We start from the raw sequence: 16,404 nt of genomic DNA, 5'->3' as shown, positions 1-16,404 counted from the left end.
AAATACGGAGTTGACAGAAGATTCTCTTGACAGTGTAGCAGTAAGATTTCAGGGTGGCCAATCTTACATGAGCATGTAGAAGGATAGTTGGTGTTATTGTACAAGGCTGTAATTATGCCTTCTCTTTGTCTTTAAACTAAATCTTTGATTAATGCATAAAAACCACACAAAAGAATTCACAGAATCCCTAAGTATAGAGACAGGCCATTTGGCCCAACAGGTCCACACCGACCCTCCGAAGAGTATCCCACCCAAACCCATTCCCGATAACTCTACATTTAACCCTGACTAACGCAACTGGACAATTTAGCGTTGCCAATTCACCTAGCCTGCGCATCTTTTAGATTGTGGGAGGAAACCGGAATGCCCCACAGTCACGGGGAGAACATGTAAACTCCACGCAGACAATCGCTCGAGGCTGGGATCAAACCCAGGTCTCTGGCACTGTGAGGAAGCAGTGCTAACCACTGAGCCACCATGCCACCCATAAGCATTAGATTCAGCACACTGCCAGAGTGCTGCATTGCTGGAGGTGCCATCTTTTAGATGAGATGTCAAGTTGAGGCCCTGTTACGTGTTTTCTTCTTGGGCATTGCGGTAAAGGGCAGCATTTATTGCTCCCCCTAAGTGGTGGTGTATCATGCAGGCATGTAGAGGATCCCACAGTGCTATTTGAACATCAGTTATTTCCTGTACCCTGGCCCATATTTACCCCTCAAGTTAACATCACCAAAACAGATTCCTGCATCGATTACAGTTTGTGGAATCTTACTGTGCAAATTGGGCTGCTGCATTTCTTACATTTCAGCAGAAATTACAGAATGCCTCTTTGGCTGTAGTGTGCTTTGGGGCAACTTGAAATGGTGAGAGATGCTACAGAAATGCACAACCTTCTGGGTACAGAGCCACTTGTATGACAAAGGTTTCTCTCTCTTACCCGAGGGGACGTTGGATCAGAGCCGGGTGTATCTGTTGGACGCCCAAAGCAAATCCTGAAAACAAAACAGATTAGATTAAATAAAATGACTTCAGGAGGGACAAGTGCACTGGGGGCTTTTGTGGTACAGCAGTGGTGTTTCTACCTCTTAACCGGAAGGCTTGGGTTCAGGCCCTGTGTGTAATTACATTTCTGAACAGGTGGATTAGAAAATACCAGAGCCAAATGCATTCCAAAATGGGGAATTAAGGCTCGCAGAAAGAGTTAAGATACCAAGCTGCCATCTCGGAATTAAATGGAGTGCAGGCTCAGTGGCAATTTCTGTTCCTGTATCCTGATGGTTTACGTTGGTCCACCTGATTCAGCACATGTTAACTGCGACGTAGTGTGTCGCACATCTCACCTCCAAGTCAGAAGGTTAAGAGTTCAATGCCCACTCCAGACATTTCAGTGTTGGATCAAGAGATTTTGGAACCTGGGGCAAACTTACGATGCTGTCATGGAGCTGCACCCCACTGGGCGGCACGGTGGCTCAGTGGTTAGCACTGCTGCCTCACAGCACCAGGAACTCTGGTTCGATTCCTGCCTCGGGTGACTGTGTGGTGTTTGCACGTTCTCCCAGTGTCTGCGTGGGTTTCCTCTGGGTGGTCCGGTTTCCTCCCACAGTCCAAAAAGTGTGCAGGTTAGGGGGATTGGCCATGCTAAATTACCCAAAGTGTCCAGGGATATGTCACTAGGGTGCATTAGTCATGGGTAAATATTGGGTAGGGGAATGGGTGTGGGCGGGTTACTCTTCAGAGCGTTGGTGTGGACTTGTTGGGCCGAGGGGCCTGTTTCCATACTGTATGGATTCTATAAAATGAAGGTAGAATCCCAAGTTAGAGCCAGGAGAGGACAGGAGAAGTCATTGTCAGATAGGATCAAGGAAACCTTAAGGCTTTCTGTAGGTATATCAGGAATAAAAGAATGACTAGAGTAAGATTAGGGCTAATCAAGCATTGTAGTGGGAGGTTGTGTGTGGAGTCAAAAGAGAGAGGGGAAACACTAAATGAATACCCTTTGTCAGTATTCACACTAGAAAAAGACACTTCAGTCAAGGAGAATACGGAGATACAGGCGACTAGACTAGATGGGATTGAGTTGCATAAGGAGGAGGTGATAGCAATTCTGGAAAGTGTAAAAATAGACAAGTCCTCTGGGCCAGATGGGATTTATCCAAAGATTCTCTGGGAAGCTAGGGAGGAGATTGCCAAGCCATTGATTTTGATCTTTATGTCGTCATTGTCTACAGGAATAGTGCCAGAAGACTGGAGGATTGCAAATTTTGTTCCCTTGTTCAAGAAGGGGAGTAGAGATAACCCTGGTAATTATACACCAGTGAGCCTTACTTCGGTTGTGGGTAAAGTGTTGGAAAGGGTTATAAGAGAGGGGATATATACTCATCTAGAAAGGAATAAGTTGATTAGGGATAGTCAACACAGTTTTGTGAAGGTAGGTCATGCTTCACAAACCTTATTGGGTTCTTTGAGCAGGTGACCAAACAGGTGGATGAGGGTAAAGCAGTTGATGTGCTGTACATGATTTCAGTAAAGCGTTTGTTAAGGTTCCACCACGATTGACTATTGCATAAAATATGGAGGCATGGGATTGAGAGTGATTTAGCAGTTTGGATCAGAAATTGGCTAGCTGAAAGAAGACAGAGGGTGGTAGTTGATGGGAAATGTTCATCCTGGAGTTCAGTTACTAGTGGGGTACCACAAAGATCTGTTTTGGGGCCACTGCTGTTTGTCATTTTTATAAATGATGTGGACGAGGGCATAGAAGGATGGTTTAGTAAATTTGGAGTTTTGGACAGTGCGGAAGGATGTTGCAGGTTACAAAGGGACATAGATAAGCTGCAGAGCTGGGCTGAGAGATGGCAAATGGAGTTTAATGTGGAAAAGTGTGAGGTGACTCACTTTGGAAGGAGTAACAGGAATACAGAGTACTGGGCTAATGGTAAGATGCTTGGTAATGTGGATGAGCAGAGAAATCTCAGTGTCCATGTGCATAGATCCCTGAAAGTTGCCACCCAAGTTGATAGGGTTATTAAGGAGGCATACAGTGTGCTAGCTTTTATTGGTAGAGGGATTGAGTTTTGGAGCCATGAGATCAGGTTATCCCTGTACAAAACTCTGGCGTGGGCACACTTGGAGTATTGTGTACAGTTCTGGTCACTGCACTATAGGAAAGATGTGGAAGCTTTGGAAAGTGTTCAGAGGAGATTTAGAATAGTTTAGATTAGATTACTTACAGTGTGGAAACAGGCCCTTTGGCCCAACAAGTCCACACTGACCCACCGAAGCGCAACCCACCCAGACCCATTCCCTTACATATACCCCTTCACCTAACACTACGGGCAATTTAGCATGACCAATTCACCTAACCTGCACATCTTTGGATTGTGGGAGGAAACCGGAGCACCCAGAGGAAACCCACGCAGACACGGGGAGAATGACTGTGTGGAGTTTGCACAGTCACCTGAAGCGGGAACTGAACCTGGGTCTCTGGCGCTGGGAGGCAGCAGTGCTAACCACTGTGCCACCGTGCCACCCACATAGGATGTTGCCTAGTATGGAGAGAAGGTTGAGACATAGAAGATAATCAGAGGGTTAGATAGGGTGGATAGTGAGAGCCTTTATTCTCGGATGGTGATGACTAGCACGAGGGGACATAGATTTAAATTGAGGGGGGATAGATATGTGACACATGTCAGAGGTAGTTTCTTTACTCAGAGTAGTAGGGGCATGGAATGCACTTCCTGCAACAGTTGTAGACTCACCAACTTTAAGGGCATTTGAATGGTCATTGGATAGGTATGTGGACGAGAATGGAATAGTGTAGGATAGATGGGCTTCAGATTGGTTCCACAGGTTGGCGCAACATCAAGGATCGAAGGGCCTGTTCTGTGCTGTAATGTTCTGTGTTCTATTATTAATTAGACAGTGAGGGATGTTTAATTCAAACACAACTGGAATCTCAGGTGAAGATCTTCCTATTCTGCCTTCAAGGTAATTTTGTTTTAATTCACCCATGGGATGTGGGTATGATAGGCTGGACCAGTATTTATTGCTCCATCCCTAGTTGCCCTCAAGAATGAGTTGGTGAGCTGCTTTCTTGAACTGCTGCATTCCATGTGCTGTAGGTAGACCACTGTGCCTTCAGGGTGGGAATTCCAGGATTTTGACCCAGCAACACTGATGGAACAGTGATGTATTTCCAAGTCAGGACAGTGAGTGGATTGGAGACAGTGGCATTCCCAAGCACCCTAGACCCAACCATCTTCAGCTGTTACATCAAAGACCTTCCCCCAAGAAATGGAATGTGTGCAATCAAAGTGTTCAGCATGACTCAACTCCTCAGACACTGAAGTAGGCCATGCCAATGTGTGGTAAGACCTGGACAACATTCAGATCCTTGTCCTTCTGGATGGCAGATTTCACAGGTTAAAAAATAGCAGCTCAAGTGATGAGTTGTTGTTGTACATCTTCTCTTGATGCTGACATTGGGAGCCAATCAAACAGGCTACTTTGCTCTGGATGGTGTCGAGCTCCTGGAGTGTTGTTGGAACTGCACTCATCCGGGCAAGTGGAGAGTATTTCATCACGCTCCTAGCTTGTCAATGGTAGACAGGCTTTAGGGAGTCAGGAGGTGATGAAATCTTCCCCACTTTCCCAGATGAATGCAGCTCCTGCAACACTTAAGGAGCTCGACACCATTCAGGACAAAGCAGCCTGTTTAATTGGCACCTCATACATCAACGTCATGATCCAAGGAAAACATACAACAGCAACGCATCACTTCAACTGCAGAATTTCTAGCCTCTGACATGATCTTCGAGCCACAGTATTTATGTGGCGAGTCCATTCAGTTTTGGGTCAATGGTAACCCCAGAATGTTGATGGGGGGTATTTAGAGATGGTACCACCATGCAGTGTCCAAAGATGATGATTAGATTCTCTTGTGTGGTGATGGTCATTGCCTGGCAATTGTGTAGCACCAATGTTACTTGATACACATAACCCAAGCCAGGATATCGTACAGATCTTGTTATATTTGAATATGGACTGCTTCAGTATCTAAGGAGTCGAGAATGGTGCTGAACATTGTACACTCATTGGTGAACATTCCCACTTCTGACCATATGACGGTCATTGATGAAGCAGCTGAAGATGGTTGGGCCTAGGACAAGATCCTGAGGAACTCCTGCAGAGATGTCCTGCATGTTACAGAATTACTGAAATCTCTGCTCCATTAATAGTGTGTTTTTTGAAATGGAAAAGGTGTATGTCTCTTAACCAGAGAGTGTGGATTGTTAAATAACCAGCAGCAAGCTCTTTGTGAGGTTAAAAGAAAAGATTATTATTAATAGAAAATAAGTTATTGTTCTCCCAGTCGCGTGGAAGCACATACACAAATTTTAGAGGAAAGTTGTATATAAAGAGAATAGTGCACGTTTTCAAGCTATTAAGTAAATAAATAGTTAGTAAAAGAATTCAGAAACCAAAATAGGTTTATCATGAGACCTTGCAATATTCACTTGAAAACATGGGACTTTCTGCAGGTTGCAAAGTCTGTTACCTTATCTCTTATTAGCTGGAGGTCAGTTTGCTGTATTAGTGAACGTGAAGAGGTACAGATTAGAAATTTTATTGACTGCAGATGTTGCTGCCCTGTCCAGAGACAGCAATCAACAGAAGCTTTTAAAAAGGGACAAACTGTTTCCTTTATCATGTGGTTTCCCATGGTTCCCTTTGCCAAGTATAGTGTTGGGTTAGTCACAGCCTGGGTTATTGTTTGCAGTCATTCACCTTGGTGTGAGAGACCATCACCAGCTTTGCTTCAGAATGACCCATTCTAGTCAAGAAATACCTTTTGGGTCCTTTCTGGAGATGGGCAGTGTTCAAATGGTGTTCATTTTCAAACAGAATAGTTCATTCCAGACGATTCTGTATGGAGTACCATTTATGTTTTAAAAGGTATGAATAGGACATGCCTTGACCGGCTATGATATGGAGCGGAAATGATGGATCTTGCCAGGTACAACTCCAACCAGAGGAGAGTTTGCCCCCGATTTCCATTGATTCCAGTTTTACTAGAGCTCCTTAATGCCACAGGCTGTCAAATGTAGCCTTGGTGTTGAAGGCTGTCATTCTCATCTCACCTCCAGAGTTCAGCTCTTTTGTCCAGGTTTGAAACAAGGCGCTGACTATTTCTGGCAAAACCCAAACTGAGCATCAGTGAGCAGGCTATCGGTCTGAAAGTGGCGTTTGGTAGCACTGTTGATGACATCACCTTTTTGATGGATAGGTCCTTCTGTAAGGTCCTTCCATGCGCCGTCTCCAGATCAACTACCGTAACAGTTCTGAGCTAAGCTGCAAATAGCCTTTTGGCAGAGAACTGCACCCACAGGAGACGGGAACAAAACTGTCCCAGGGACCCTGCTCACCTGACACTCTATCCTGACAAGAACTGAGAGGCTGAGGTGAGAGATAAGAAGTTTAAAGATGTGCAAGGCCAGTTTCTTTTTGGTGGGTGGTGCCTGGAACATGCTGCCAGGGGAGGTTGTCAAAGCAAATCAGAGGTCTTTACATAGACAAGTGAACAGGCAGAAAATAGAAGGATGCAGACTATGTGCAGGCAGATGGGATTAGTTTAGAGTGGCATAATGGCCGGTACAGACATGGTGGGCCAAAGCAGTTGTATGTTCTAAAGGAAGGAAATCTGCCATCCTTATCCAGTCTAGCCTACTTGTGACTCCAGACCCACACCAGACTTAATCTCCAATAGAAAGGCCTAGCCTGCTACTCAGTTCAATGGCAACTAGCAATGGTTAGAAATGCTGGCAGTGTCCACATGCCATTCAAGAATGAAGAAATACAGGACACCAGGCTCTGCAAAGAAGTTGGTTACATACCAGTTTGTATGGCTCTTGGTTTTGCCCCCAGGTAGGCTAGATTGACATTGGCTTTTCTACCATCGATGATGGGATTGGGATCTTTACATGCTCGATCCGCTGCAACCCTGTCTGCCATGGTGACCTGCAGCAAGAAGGAAAATGGACCAAACTGTCAGTCATTAAAGTGAACCAGCACACGCAGCTCGCACATTGATGCAAAGTTAAAAAGGTATCATCAAAGTGAACAAGTCAGACCAGTAAAGGCCTGGACTGAACTGCTAACCTGAGCCATGGGAGATATATCACAACCTAACTTACAGATCTCAGGCTCACTAGCCTACTACAGCTCAGTGTATAGAAACTTACATAGAGAGAAAGGACAACATTCAGCCTCCATGCATTTAGGGAGCATGTTGGCCAAGTGACGTTATCATTAGACTATTAATCCAAAAACTCAGCTGATCTGAGGACCTGGGTTGGAATCTCACCATGATAGATGGTGGAATTTTGTTTTTTAAAAATCAGGAACTAAAAGTCTAAATGATGAGCATGAACCATTGCCAATTGTTGGAAAAAAACATCTGGTTCACTAACATCCTTCAGGGAAAGAAATCTGGCACCCTCACCCGATCTGGCCTTCATGTGACTCCAGACCCACTGTGGGCGGCACGGTGGCACAGTGGTTAGCACTGCTGCCTCGCAGTGCCAGAGACCCGGGTTCAATTCCCGCCTCAGGCAACTCTCTGTGTGGAGTTTGCACGTTCTCCCTGTGTCTGCGTGGGTTTCCTCCGGGTGCTCCGGTTTCTTCCCACAATCCAAAAATGTGCAGGTTAGGTGAATTGGCCATGCTAAATTGCCCGTAGTGTTAGGTGAAGGGGTAAATGTAGGAGAATGGGTCTGGGTGGGTTACGCTTCGGCGGGTCGGTGTGGACTTGTTGGGCCGAAGGGCCTGTTTCCACACTGTAGGGAATCTAATCTAATCTATGTGGTTGATGCTTAACTGCCCTCTGAAATGGCCAGTCAGTTCAAGGGCAGCTAGGGACAGGCAATAAATGCTGGCCAACCAGTGACACCCAGGCCCCAGGAGTGAATAAAAGGTCCTGGCACACAGGTTAGGACAGTATGAGGACAAAGTAAACTTAAATCATCATATTTAGAGAAGGAATCTTCTAGACACTTGAGGATGTCCCAATCCAAGTCACAGCCAAAGTGTCATCGATCAAATGGATGGATATACTGTCAAAGTGATGGGGTTAGGGTTGACTGAGGGATAAATGTTGGACAAGGAACCAGAGAGAACTTCCCTGCTCTGCTCCTGGTAGGATTTTGAGATCTCTTACACCAGCACGAGACCAAGCATGGCCTCTGGTCAGACAGCACCTCGCTCTCAAAACTGCAGGGCAATATTAATGAACAGTAAACAATCAGCCTCTGGAGTGGAGCATAAGCCTATAGCTTACAACTCAAAGTGAAAACACAAGCACTGAGCCAAACACTCCCAAGTTATATAAATTTTCAAGGAGTGTTTGATAAGGGCTTGTATAACAGACTTACGGCAAAGATAACGACAAGCGAAATTCAAGGGAATGTGACTATCTGATAAGAGAGGTGGATGAAGCAAAGAGATGGAAGGGTGAAGATATTTTTTAAAAACTTACAATTAATTCTAAGGCACTTTTTACAATCTTAAAACTTCCTAAGGCATTTGACAACCAAATAAGTTTAAAGTACAACTACTACAGTGAAAAATCACAGCAGCCTGTGTGCACAGCAAAATCCCAAATCACAACAACTCAGCAATATTTCTTCCAATGGTGCTGGTCATGTTGTGGTTCAGTGGTCATGTCCCTCCCTCGGACCTATTACCCTGGTTCAAGTTCCCACCTGCTCCAGATATGTGTAATAACATCTCTAAACAAGTTGATTAGAAAAATAGGTTAAATAGTAAAAAGGAACTCAAACAAGCCTAGATTTTATTACACTTAAATGGTAGCATGTTCATCCTGAAAGATCAATGCTAGAAGTATCAAACTTAAACAACGAACGACCCCATCTCTGATCTTGTGCACAAGTCAGAAGTTCCACAATTATCTATTTTATTGAAGCAATTTTGTACAATGTTTCCACAGCAAAGGAAATTAAGAGCAGGTTGTAAATAGTTCCTTAACTGGGCTAGCAATTCTGGAGGGAGGCTTATCACATCAATTAGAAGTAGAGATTATTCACAAGGGTTACAGAATCAGGGTCATGTTGAAAGTAATTTACTTGCATTTCAGATTGCAGCTTCCAAAAACATGCCCAAATGTCATGAGTATGGTATACAATATGGAGCTTTGGTTAGGATGTTCTTTTTTTGTTAATTTATCAATATATAGAACAGAGAGACCTCATGATTCAAATACATAATTCCTAGAAGTTTGCGCCACATATAGATGGGTTGTTAAGAAGGTGCTTGCCTTCAGTGCTCAGACCTTTCAATGTAACAGTTGGGTCGTCATGTTGAGATTGTACAGGACGTTGGTGAGGCCTCTTCTGGAATACTGTGTTCAGTTCCATTTAGCCTGTTATAGGAAGGATATTATTAAGCGGAGGTGGTTCAAAAGAGATTTACCAGGATGTTGTCAGGAATGGAGCATTTAAGTTCTAAGATGAGGCTGGACAGGCCGGGACTTCTTTCACTGGACTTTAGAAGGTTGAGGGGTGAACTTTATAGAGGTTTATAAAATCATGAGGAATATAGATAGGGTGAATGAACTTTATAGAGGTTTATAAAATCATGAGGAATATAGATAGGGTGAATGGCAGCTGCCTTTTCCCTAGGATGCAGGATTTCAAGACTATGGGCATATTGGTAAGGTGAGAGGAGAAAGATTTAAAAAAAGACATGACAGGCAATTTCTTTTTTAGAAACGTAGAGAGAGTGGTTCGGTGTGTGTAATGAACTTCCAGAGGAAGTGGTGGAAACAGGTTCAGTTACAATGTTTAAATGACGTTTGGATAAGATCATGAATAAGAAATGTTTGGAGGGATATTGACCAAGTATAGACAGGTGGGACTAGTTTAGTTTGGGATTATGGTCAGCATGGACTGGTTGGACCGAAGGATCTTTTTCCAGGCAGTATGATTATTTATTTGCTGACAGGAGTAGGCATTTCAGTTTTAATTACATGAGGGAAAGGCAGTTTGAAGGTTTGTTCTAGCTTGCAGCTAGAGGTAGACTTCTAACATGGTGCTCACAGACCTTTTTGGCAGAAGTTGCAAACACTGAAAAGGCAGTTCAATATTGATTGGTCCCTGAACAAGGAATTGATGGACCCATACCAGTGAGGTCTATAAAGGAAATGATGGAGGATAGTGTCGTCAAAAAGCTTATGGAGAAACTCCAATGGGTCTAAGCTCATAGCAATAGCTGGTGTAGTAAGGAGGGCTAAAATAAACTCCAAAAGGCTGTAGCATACTTTGGGCTTGGTCCTAGGGAAAAACCTTTGAGACTTTGTAAGATAAAGTAAATTCAGAGGGTGGGGAGTAAGATGTAGATCTGAATTAAAAGCGTAATTCTTTATAAGCTACTGTGTTAACAGTTCTTACTTTGTTTAACATTTTTTGATACATAGTGAATTTTAAGTTTCAAAATGGGATATCTTGAGGCATAATTCCATCTGCTAATTTCCAGGTACCCAAATTTCTTCTTCAAATGTTAACCAGGTTGTAGTGGTGGTGGGATAAACATTTCCAAGAATCAAAAGAAATTTTCCTACTTTTCTTCAACAAAAAGTTCTGCAGGATCGGTTACCTCCAGTAGAGAAAACAGGAGCGCTGGTGCAACATCTCACCTCTGACAATGAAACACCTTCTCAGCACTGCAGTGCAATGCCAGTCTGGATGACAAGCTCAAATCTCCAGAGGGTATAACCCTGCACTCAAAGAGAGGGAGGTCTGGTGTAGGCCCATGGCTGTTTGTCAGAATGGAAATGAATGGGAAGTATGATGTTCCACAAGAGGCTGCTGAGAAGCAATTTTAAAGATACAGCAAAATGATAGCAAATTTGAGCGGTGAACCAACTACGAAAGACCAAAGGAAGGCAGCATTGGCTGGGATAATGGGCAGGTTGGACCAAATATCTGCATTGTGCTCCCAGGGTCACTAAATTGACAGCATAAGATCTCCCTCCATATGGGTATGGCACCATTAATAAGCCAATCTCACACAAGGTCCAACCAAGTGAAAGAAAGCAGTAGATATAGATCAGGGTCTAATATCTGTGATCAAAATCATTCAGTTTGCATCCTACAGTGCACTATAATCACAGAATGTTTTACACACACGATACATATACAGCTCAACATTTTAATTTTAAAAAAAGAAAAACACAGGGAGAAATGCACAAAGGAAGAATGGATAGAAACCAGTTGAGGTTGGAGATAATAGCTCATTACCACTGAAAGCACATATTGTAACAAGGGCACAACCTTGAGATAATCAGATGGAGGAAAGTGACAAGTATTTAATACAGAGGGTCTTTACAATGTAAATATTGTCTCCTCAAACCATTGCAGAAAAGACTCCATACGTTATTGTAGAAGAGAATGAGGAAGTTGGTTGAAAGAGAGGAATATTATCTGATACATGAAGGGAGAGATTAGAGGAGTTAAGTCATATGAAGGAAACCACCACAAGCTGAATAGCTTGTTTTTGTTCTGCAATATTCTATGATTTCACAAACACATATCATGCTGTCTTTCCCCACAGAATGTCCTTCAGAGCGCAGTCAGACCCTATCAGTCTGACTATTTTCCACACCTTGATCAGAGGAGCTATTTTTTAAAAACTTAGTCACTCATGCAATGTAAGAGTCACTGATTGGTCTGCATTTATTGCTCATCCCTCGTTGCCCTTGAGGTGATGGTAGTGGTAAGCTGCCTTCTTAAACTGCTGCAGTCCTTGTGCTGTTACTGAGGAGAATTCCAGAATGTTGACGCAGTGATATTGAATGAACAGCGATATATTTCCAAATCAGGATGGTGAGTGGCTGAGAGAGTAGAACGTGTAGGTGGTAGTGTTCCCATGTGTCTGCTGTCCCTTGTCCTTCTGGATGGAAATGGTTGTAGATTTGGAAGGTTCTTTCTAAGGAGCATCGATTATTTTCTGCACTGCATCTTCTAGATAATACACACTGCTGTGACAGCGCATTGATGGTGGAAGGACTGGATGTTTGTGGATGTGGTTCCAATCAAGCGGGCTGCTTTGTCCTCGATGGTGTCAAATTCTGGAGTGTTGTTGGAGCTGTACCCATCCAGGCATGTGGGGAGTATTGCATCACTGTCCTGACTGATGCCTTGTAGATGCTGGACCAACTTTGGGGAGTCAGGGGGTGAGTTACTCACTGCAGTATTCCTAGCCTCTGACCTGCTCTTTTAGCCACTGTGTTTATGTGGTGAGTTCATTTGAGTTTCTGGTCAATGGTGATCCTCAGGATATTGAAAATAGGGGATAGTGATGGTAATGAACATCAAGAGGTGTTCTTTTTGTCTCTTACTGATGATGGTTATTGCCTGGCATTTGTGTGATATGAATGTTACTTGCCAGTTGTCAGCCCAAGCCTGGATATTGTCCAGATCTTGTTGATTTGAACATTGACTGCTTCAGTGTCGGAGGAGTCGCAAGTGGTGCTTAACATTGCACAATCAGCGAACATCCCACTTCTGACCTTATGATGGAGGGAAGGTCATTGATAAAGCAGCTGAAGATGGTTGGGCCTGGGTCATACAGTGTCCAGTATTGTTCCTCATGCTTTCCATAACCTGTGGGAGCCATTGGGAACAGACACTGAACAATTAAAACTTTGTTGTTATTGGCAATGTCCTTTGGTGCTCTTGAAATGGAACTTCTCGGCTTTATTTTCAAAATCTATCGGGTTGATTGGACATTGTTTCTGTTTTTTTATTAAGTGGTGTCACTTCCGTCAATGGAGACTCAGGCAACTCAACACTGAAAGGTGACTGACCTCCAGCATCTGAAAATAACTACATTGCACACTCCAAGTGCTGCTGTTTTATTGAAAAGTCATGCTTACGTCAGTCAAATAGCAGCCCCAAACAGCCTAGTAACTGAGCTGAGGAGAGTGCTGCTTGGGATATAACAAGCCCTTTCTGTTCAGACCTGATAAAAAGCCTGAAGTGCAGAACAGCTAACACCCAAAATGCAGCCTGCCTGGGTTTACACCACAACCTGATCGCTGTAACAAAAAAAAGTGTGCAGCACAAAGTGACACAACCACCCGATGAAGAGGCAGTGCCTCGAAAGCCAGTGCCTCCAAATAAACCTGTTGGACTATAACCTGGTGTTGTGGGATTTTTAACTTTGTCCCCTCCAAGCTGGGCAGACTCCAATTTCTGAAGTGTAGTATTGTTTTAAGTGTAGGGGGGGACAAAACCAACAAGATTTACAGATAGGAAGTTCCCTCCAGTGAACAATGAGAAGTTTTAAAACATTGTTACATTCTTCTTTAACTTCTCCCATGGCTGTTGTAAAATCCAAGAATTGTGTTTCGGCATGTATGACTTTCAGATACACTCTGAAGTAGATGACCTCCCAAAAAACAAAAGCTGCTATTTCTGGAAGCTTTTTGTGCACAAATTGATTGTCGTGTTCTCAACATTGCAGCAATGAAAATGCCTCAAAAGTACTTCGCTGGCTATAAAAGGAAATTTCTAGGGCAGTCAGAGGTTGAGACAGGTGCTAAATGAATGCAAACTATTTCCAAAACAGTTCCCGACACAGGGAGCCTGCATCATGGGACTGAAGTATCTAACATCTGCAGCAAGGACCTGGTACCTGGGAAGACATGGTGTGAGAAGATGGCAAGACAGGCTTCCATACATTAGTTCAGTCAATTAACTTTCAATGCTGAAAAAAAACTAACTCTGGCCCTGTGCCCAACTTGGGCCTACAGATAATTAACTACTGAAGCTCCCCTAATGGAGTATTTTTATTGAGTTTTTAATCTTGAATATTTTTTAAAAATGGTACTTTGGATATCAAGTATTGCTGATGAAAACAATACTTTATACCTGCATGACATTTTTGTGACTTTACATTTGAACAGAAACCAAAAAACATAAGAGCTATCAGAATGGAGCAATTTAAGGAAGCGATAGAAATATAGATATAGTTAACTACAAACACCAAGTAAATCACTTCTGGTGACTCCAGTTCTCATGTACTAACTCCTAGCCTACCCAGACTATCTCTCCACATTAATCCAGTGCTATACTCAGCCAGCTCCTCCCAGTCCCTTCTCTGGAAACATGACTTAAAAAGGAGATCGCTGGAGTATTTTGTCAATCCCCATCTGCAATTATTTATTCTATTTGAAGCTACTAATGGATATGTTTGCTCAGTATGATTGGAGGCAGAGGTGCTATGGTTAGCTGATTAAATCTCACTTTGACTCAACCGAAACAGCACATCTGAAATAAAGTGCTTGGCAAAGCTTCAAGCAGTGTGACACATTCTCCTCTCTAAATGATATTCTCACACCCTCCAGCTCCCCAATAAAGCATATTACTGCAGGGGTTGAAAGAAATTCTGAAGGCAGGGGTACATTTGCCTGGACAGTTACCACCACAGAGATGCAGAAGAGAGGCCTGGTAAACTTGAAAAGTTAACTCTCTCTCCACAGTCCTGCTGAGTTTCTGTAGCATTCTCTGTTTTTACTTTGGATCGCCAGCATCTGCAGTGTTTGCTTTTACAAGAACAGGCTAATCCACAGTAAGGGCATCCCCAATTGTGCTCCCCAGACAAAATTTGCAACAGACACTTTTCAGAAGGAAAACTGCTGAATAACCATTTGGAGCAAGAGTTGTTGGTCTCTTCTATTCCTACCGCACCCCCTCCAAATCCTATTGAACCCATGGGTGTTGAGGTCAACATGAACACCCCTGTTGCTGGGCAGGGCACAGTGTATTAGGCTCAAGGCAGACCAGATATTTCCTGTTCTCTGGTACTCTTAACCCTCAAGTCGAGAAAGTAAACTCGACTGTTGTTCTCCAAGTGCTTCGAAGACCCAATAGTTCCAAAGTCACCAAACATGGAGAGCAGTTCCATTTAATGTGAGTGAGGTTGGATCTGTCTGGGTGAAGTATATCAAAGGATGAAAACAGGTGGGCTATTGTACAAGCACTCCCTCCAATCTTCAGATGGCCTTTTGTGGGAGCAATGGGTCGACTAATAATTAATTCCTTAAGCTTCCATAATAATTACATCGAGAATTTGCATTGCATTTCTAATCATGATTTTTTTTTAAAAAATGAAACTCTCGCTGATGTAAACAATACCCTTTTACCTGCATGACTTTTTTGTGATTTTGTTTGAACATCAGAAATAGGAAAACATAAGGGAGGCTGAGGTACCAGAATGGAGCTGTTACTCTGGTCAATTTAAGGAAGATATAGGAAGGTTCGGGGTAGGGACGCCTAAACCAGCAGCTAACCTTGAACCCTCTCCTCTACCATAGATACAGGCAGCCTCGTATTAATGAAGTTGTACTTTCAGTTGTGATTAGTCCCCAACCCCCCATAATCTCAGATCTGCTGTTTCTCTTCACCACATGGCAAGAACACAATAAGGTGAAACACAGGGAGGGTCACTGTCAAAGAAGAAATGCTACAAGGAACAACATTCTAGATAGAATTTGGGGGGGGGGGGGAGAAAGAGATGGAATAAGCAAATTTTAAACCAGGAGACGGGACTTATGTTGCAATTTGGAAGTCAGCCTAATGGTGTGCTCTCTCTCTCTCTATCTGGTTCAGACTTTAACTGTACAAAGCACCTGCTGTATTCTCCCAGGACCCGTTGAGAGGCACAAGTGATTTCGCAGCTCTTTCCTAACCTCAGTCCTGTTTCCTGACCAGCTAACAGGTTTTTAAATATATATATGGATCACTGGCGACAGTAGGTTTTCAAAATAAATATCACATCGGGTAAGATTCAACCGCGCTACTTCTGCATTTTTTTGGAGGGAGAAAAAAAGGGTAGAGTTTTTTTTATTTCCAGTCCCAAGTTGTTAACTGGAGTAAGTCTCGAACCTAGGCTTGTTTTTCACTGTTGCTGTCTAACAAACAGTCCTTTTCCTCCCCCCCCCCCCCCCACCGAACCCTGTCCCCATTTGCAAACCGACTGCTCGAGTTTTAATTCCCTAACAGCAGGGAAGAAGGGAACGCTCATTGAGCCAGGTAGGCGTCAGCTAAATGCAACCTCAACCCCCCACCAACTCTCCGCCAGTACTCACAAAGCCGTAGCCCCTGGATTTCCCGGTCTGCCGGTCAGTAATGACCACCGCCTCCTCGATGTCCCCAAACACCTCGAAATATTTCCGTAAGGACGAGTCGTTAGTGTGATAGGGCAAACCGCCCACAAAGATCTTGGTGAAGGTAGTGTCCTTCTGAAGACTGTGCATGGTGTCAAGGTCAGTGCAGGCTTGAGAAAGCATTGAGCAGAGGGGCAGGAGTCCGGGGTTGGGAACACTTT

The 16,404-nt window shown here is 43.6% G+C and overlaps 1 protein-coding gene across 1 annotated transcript; it reads right to left on the bottom strand.

Moving 5' to 3' along the window:
- Positions 1-806: 806 nt before the first annotated feature.
- On the bottom strand, positions 807-16,398 carry LOC122547152 (RNA-binding protein 38-like). The gene is made up of 3 exons (XM_043685742.1): positions 16,166-16,398; positions 6,894-7,017; positions 807-992 (listed from the first exon to the last, which is right to left on the bottom strand). Exons 1-3 carry the CDS (start codon positions 16,364-16,366, stop codon positions 934-936), a joined length of 384 nt encoding a protein of 127 aa, XP_043541677.1. The 5' UTR covers positions 16,367-16,398; the 3' UTR covers positions 807-933.
- Positions 16,399-16,404: the final 6 nt, after the last annotated feature.

Source organism: Chiloscyllium plagiosum, unplaced genomic scaffold (assembly GCF_004010195.1).
Source record: "Chiloscyllium plagiosum isolate BGI_BamShark_2017 unplaced genomic scaffold, ASM401019v2 scaf_11667, whole genome shotgun sequence".
NCBI lineage: Eukaryota > Metazoa > Chordata > Chondrichthyes > Orectolobiformes > Hemiscylliidae > Chiloscyllium > Chiloscyllium plagiosum.
This window is presented reverse-complemented; position numbering and strand designations above follow the sequence as displayed.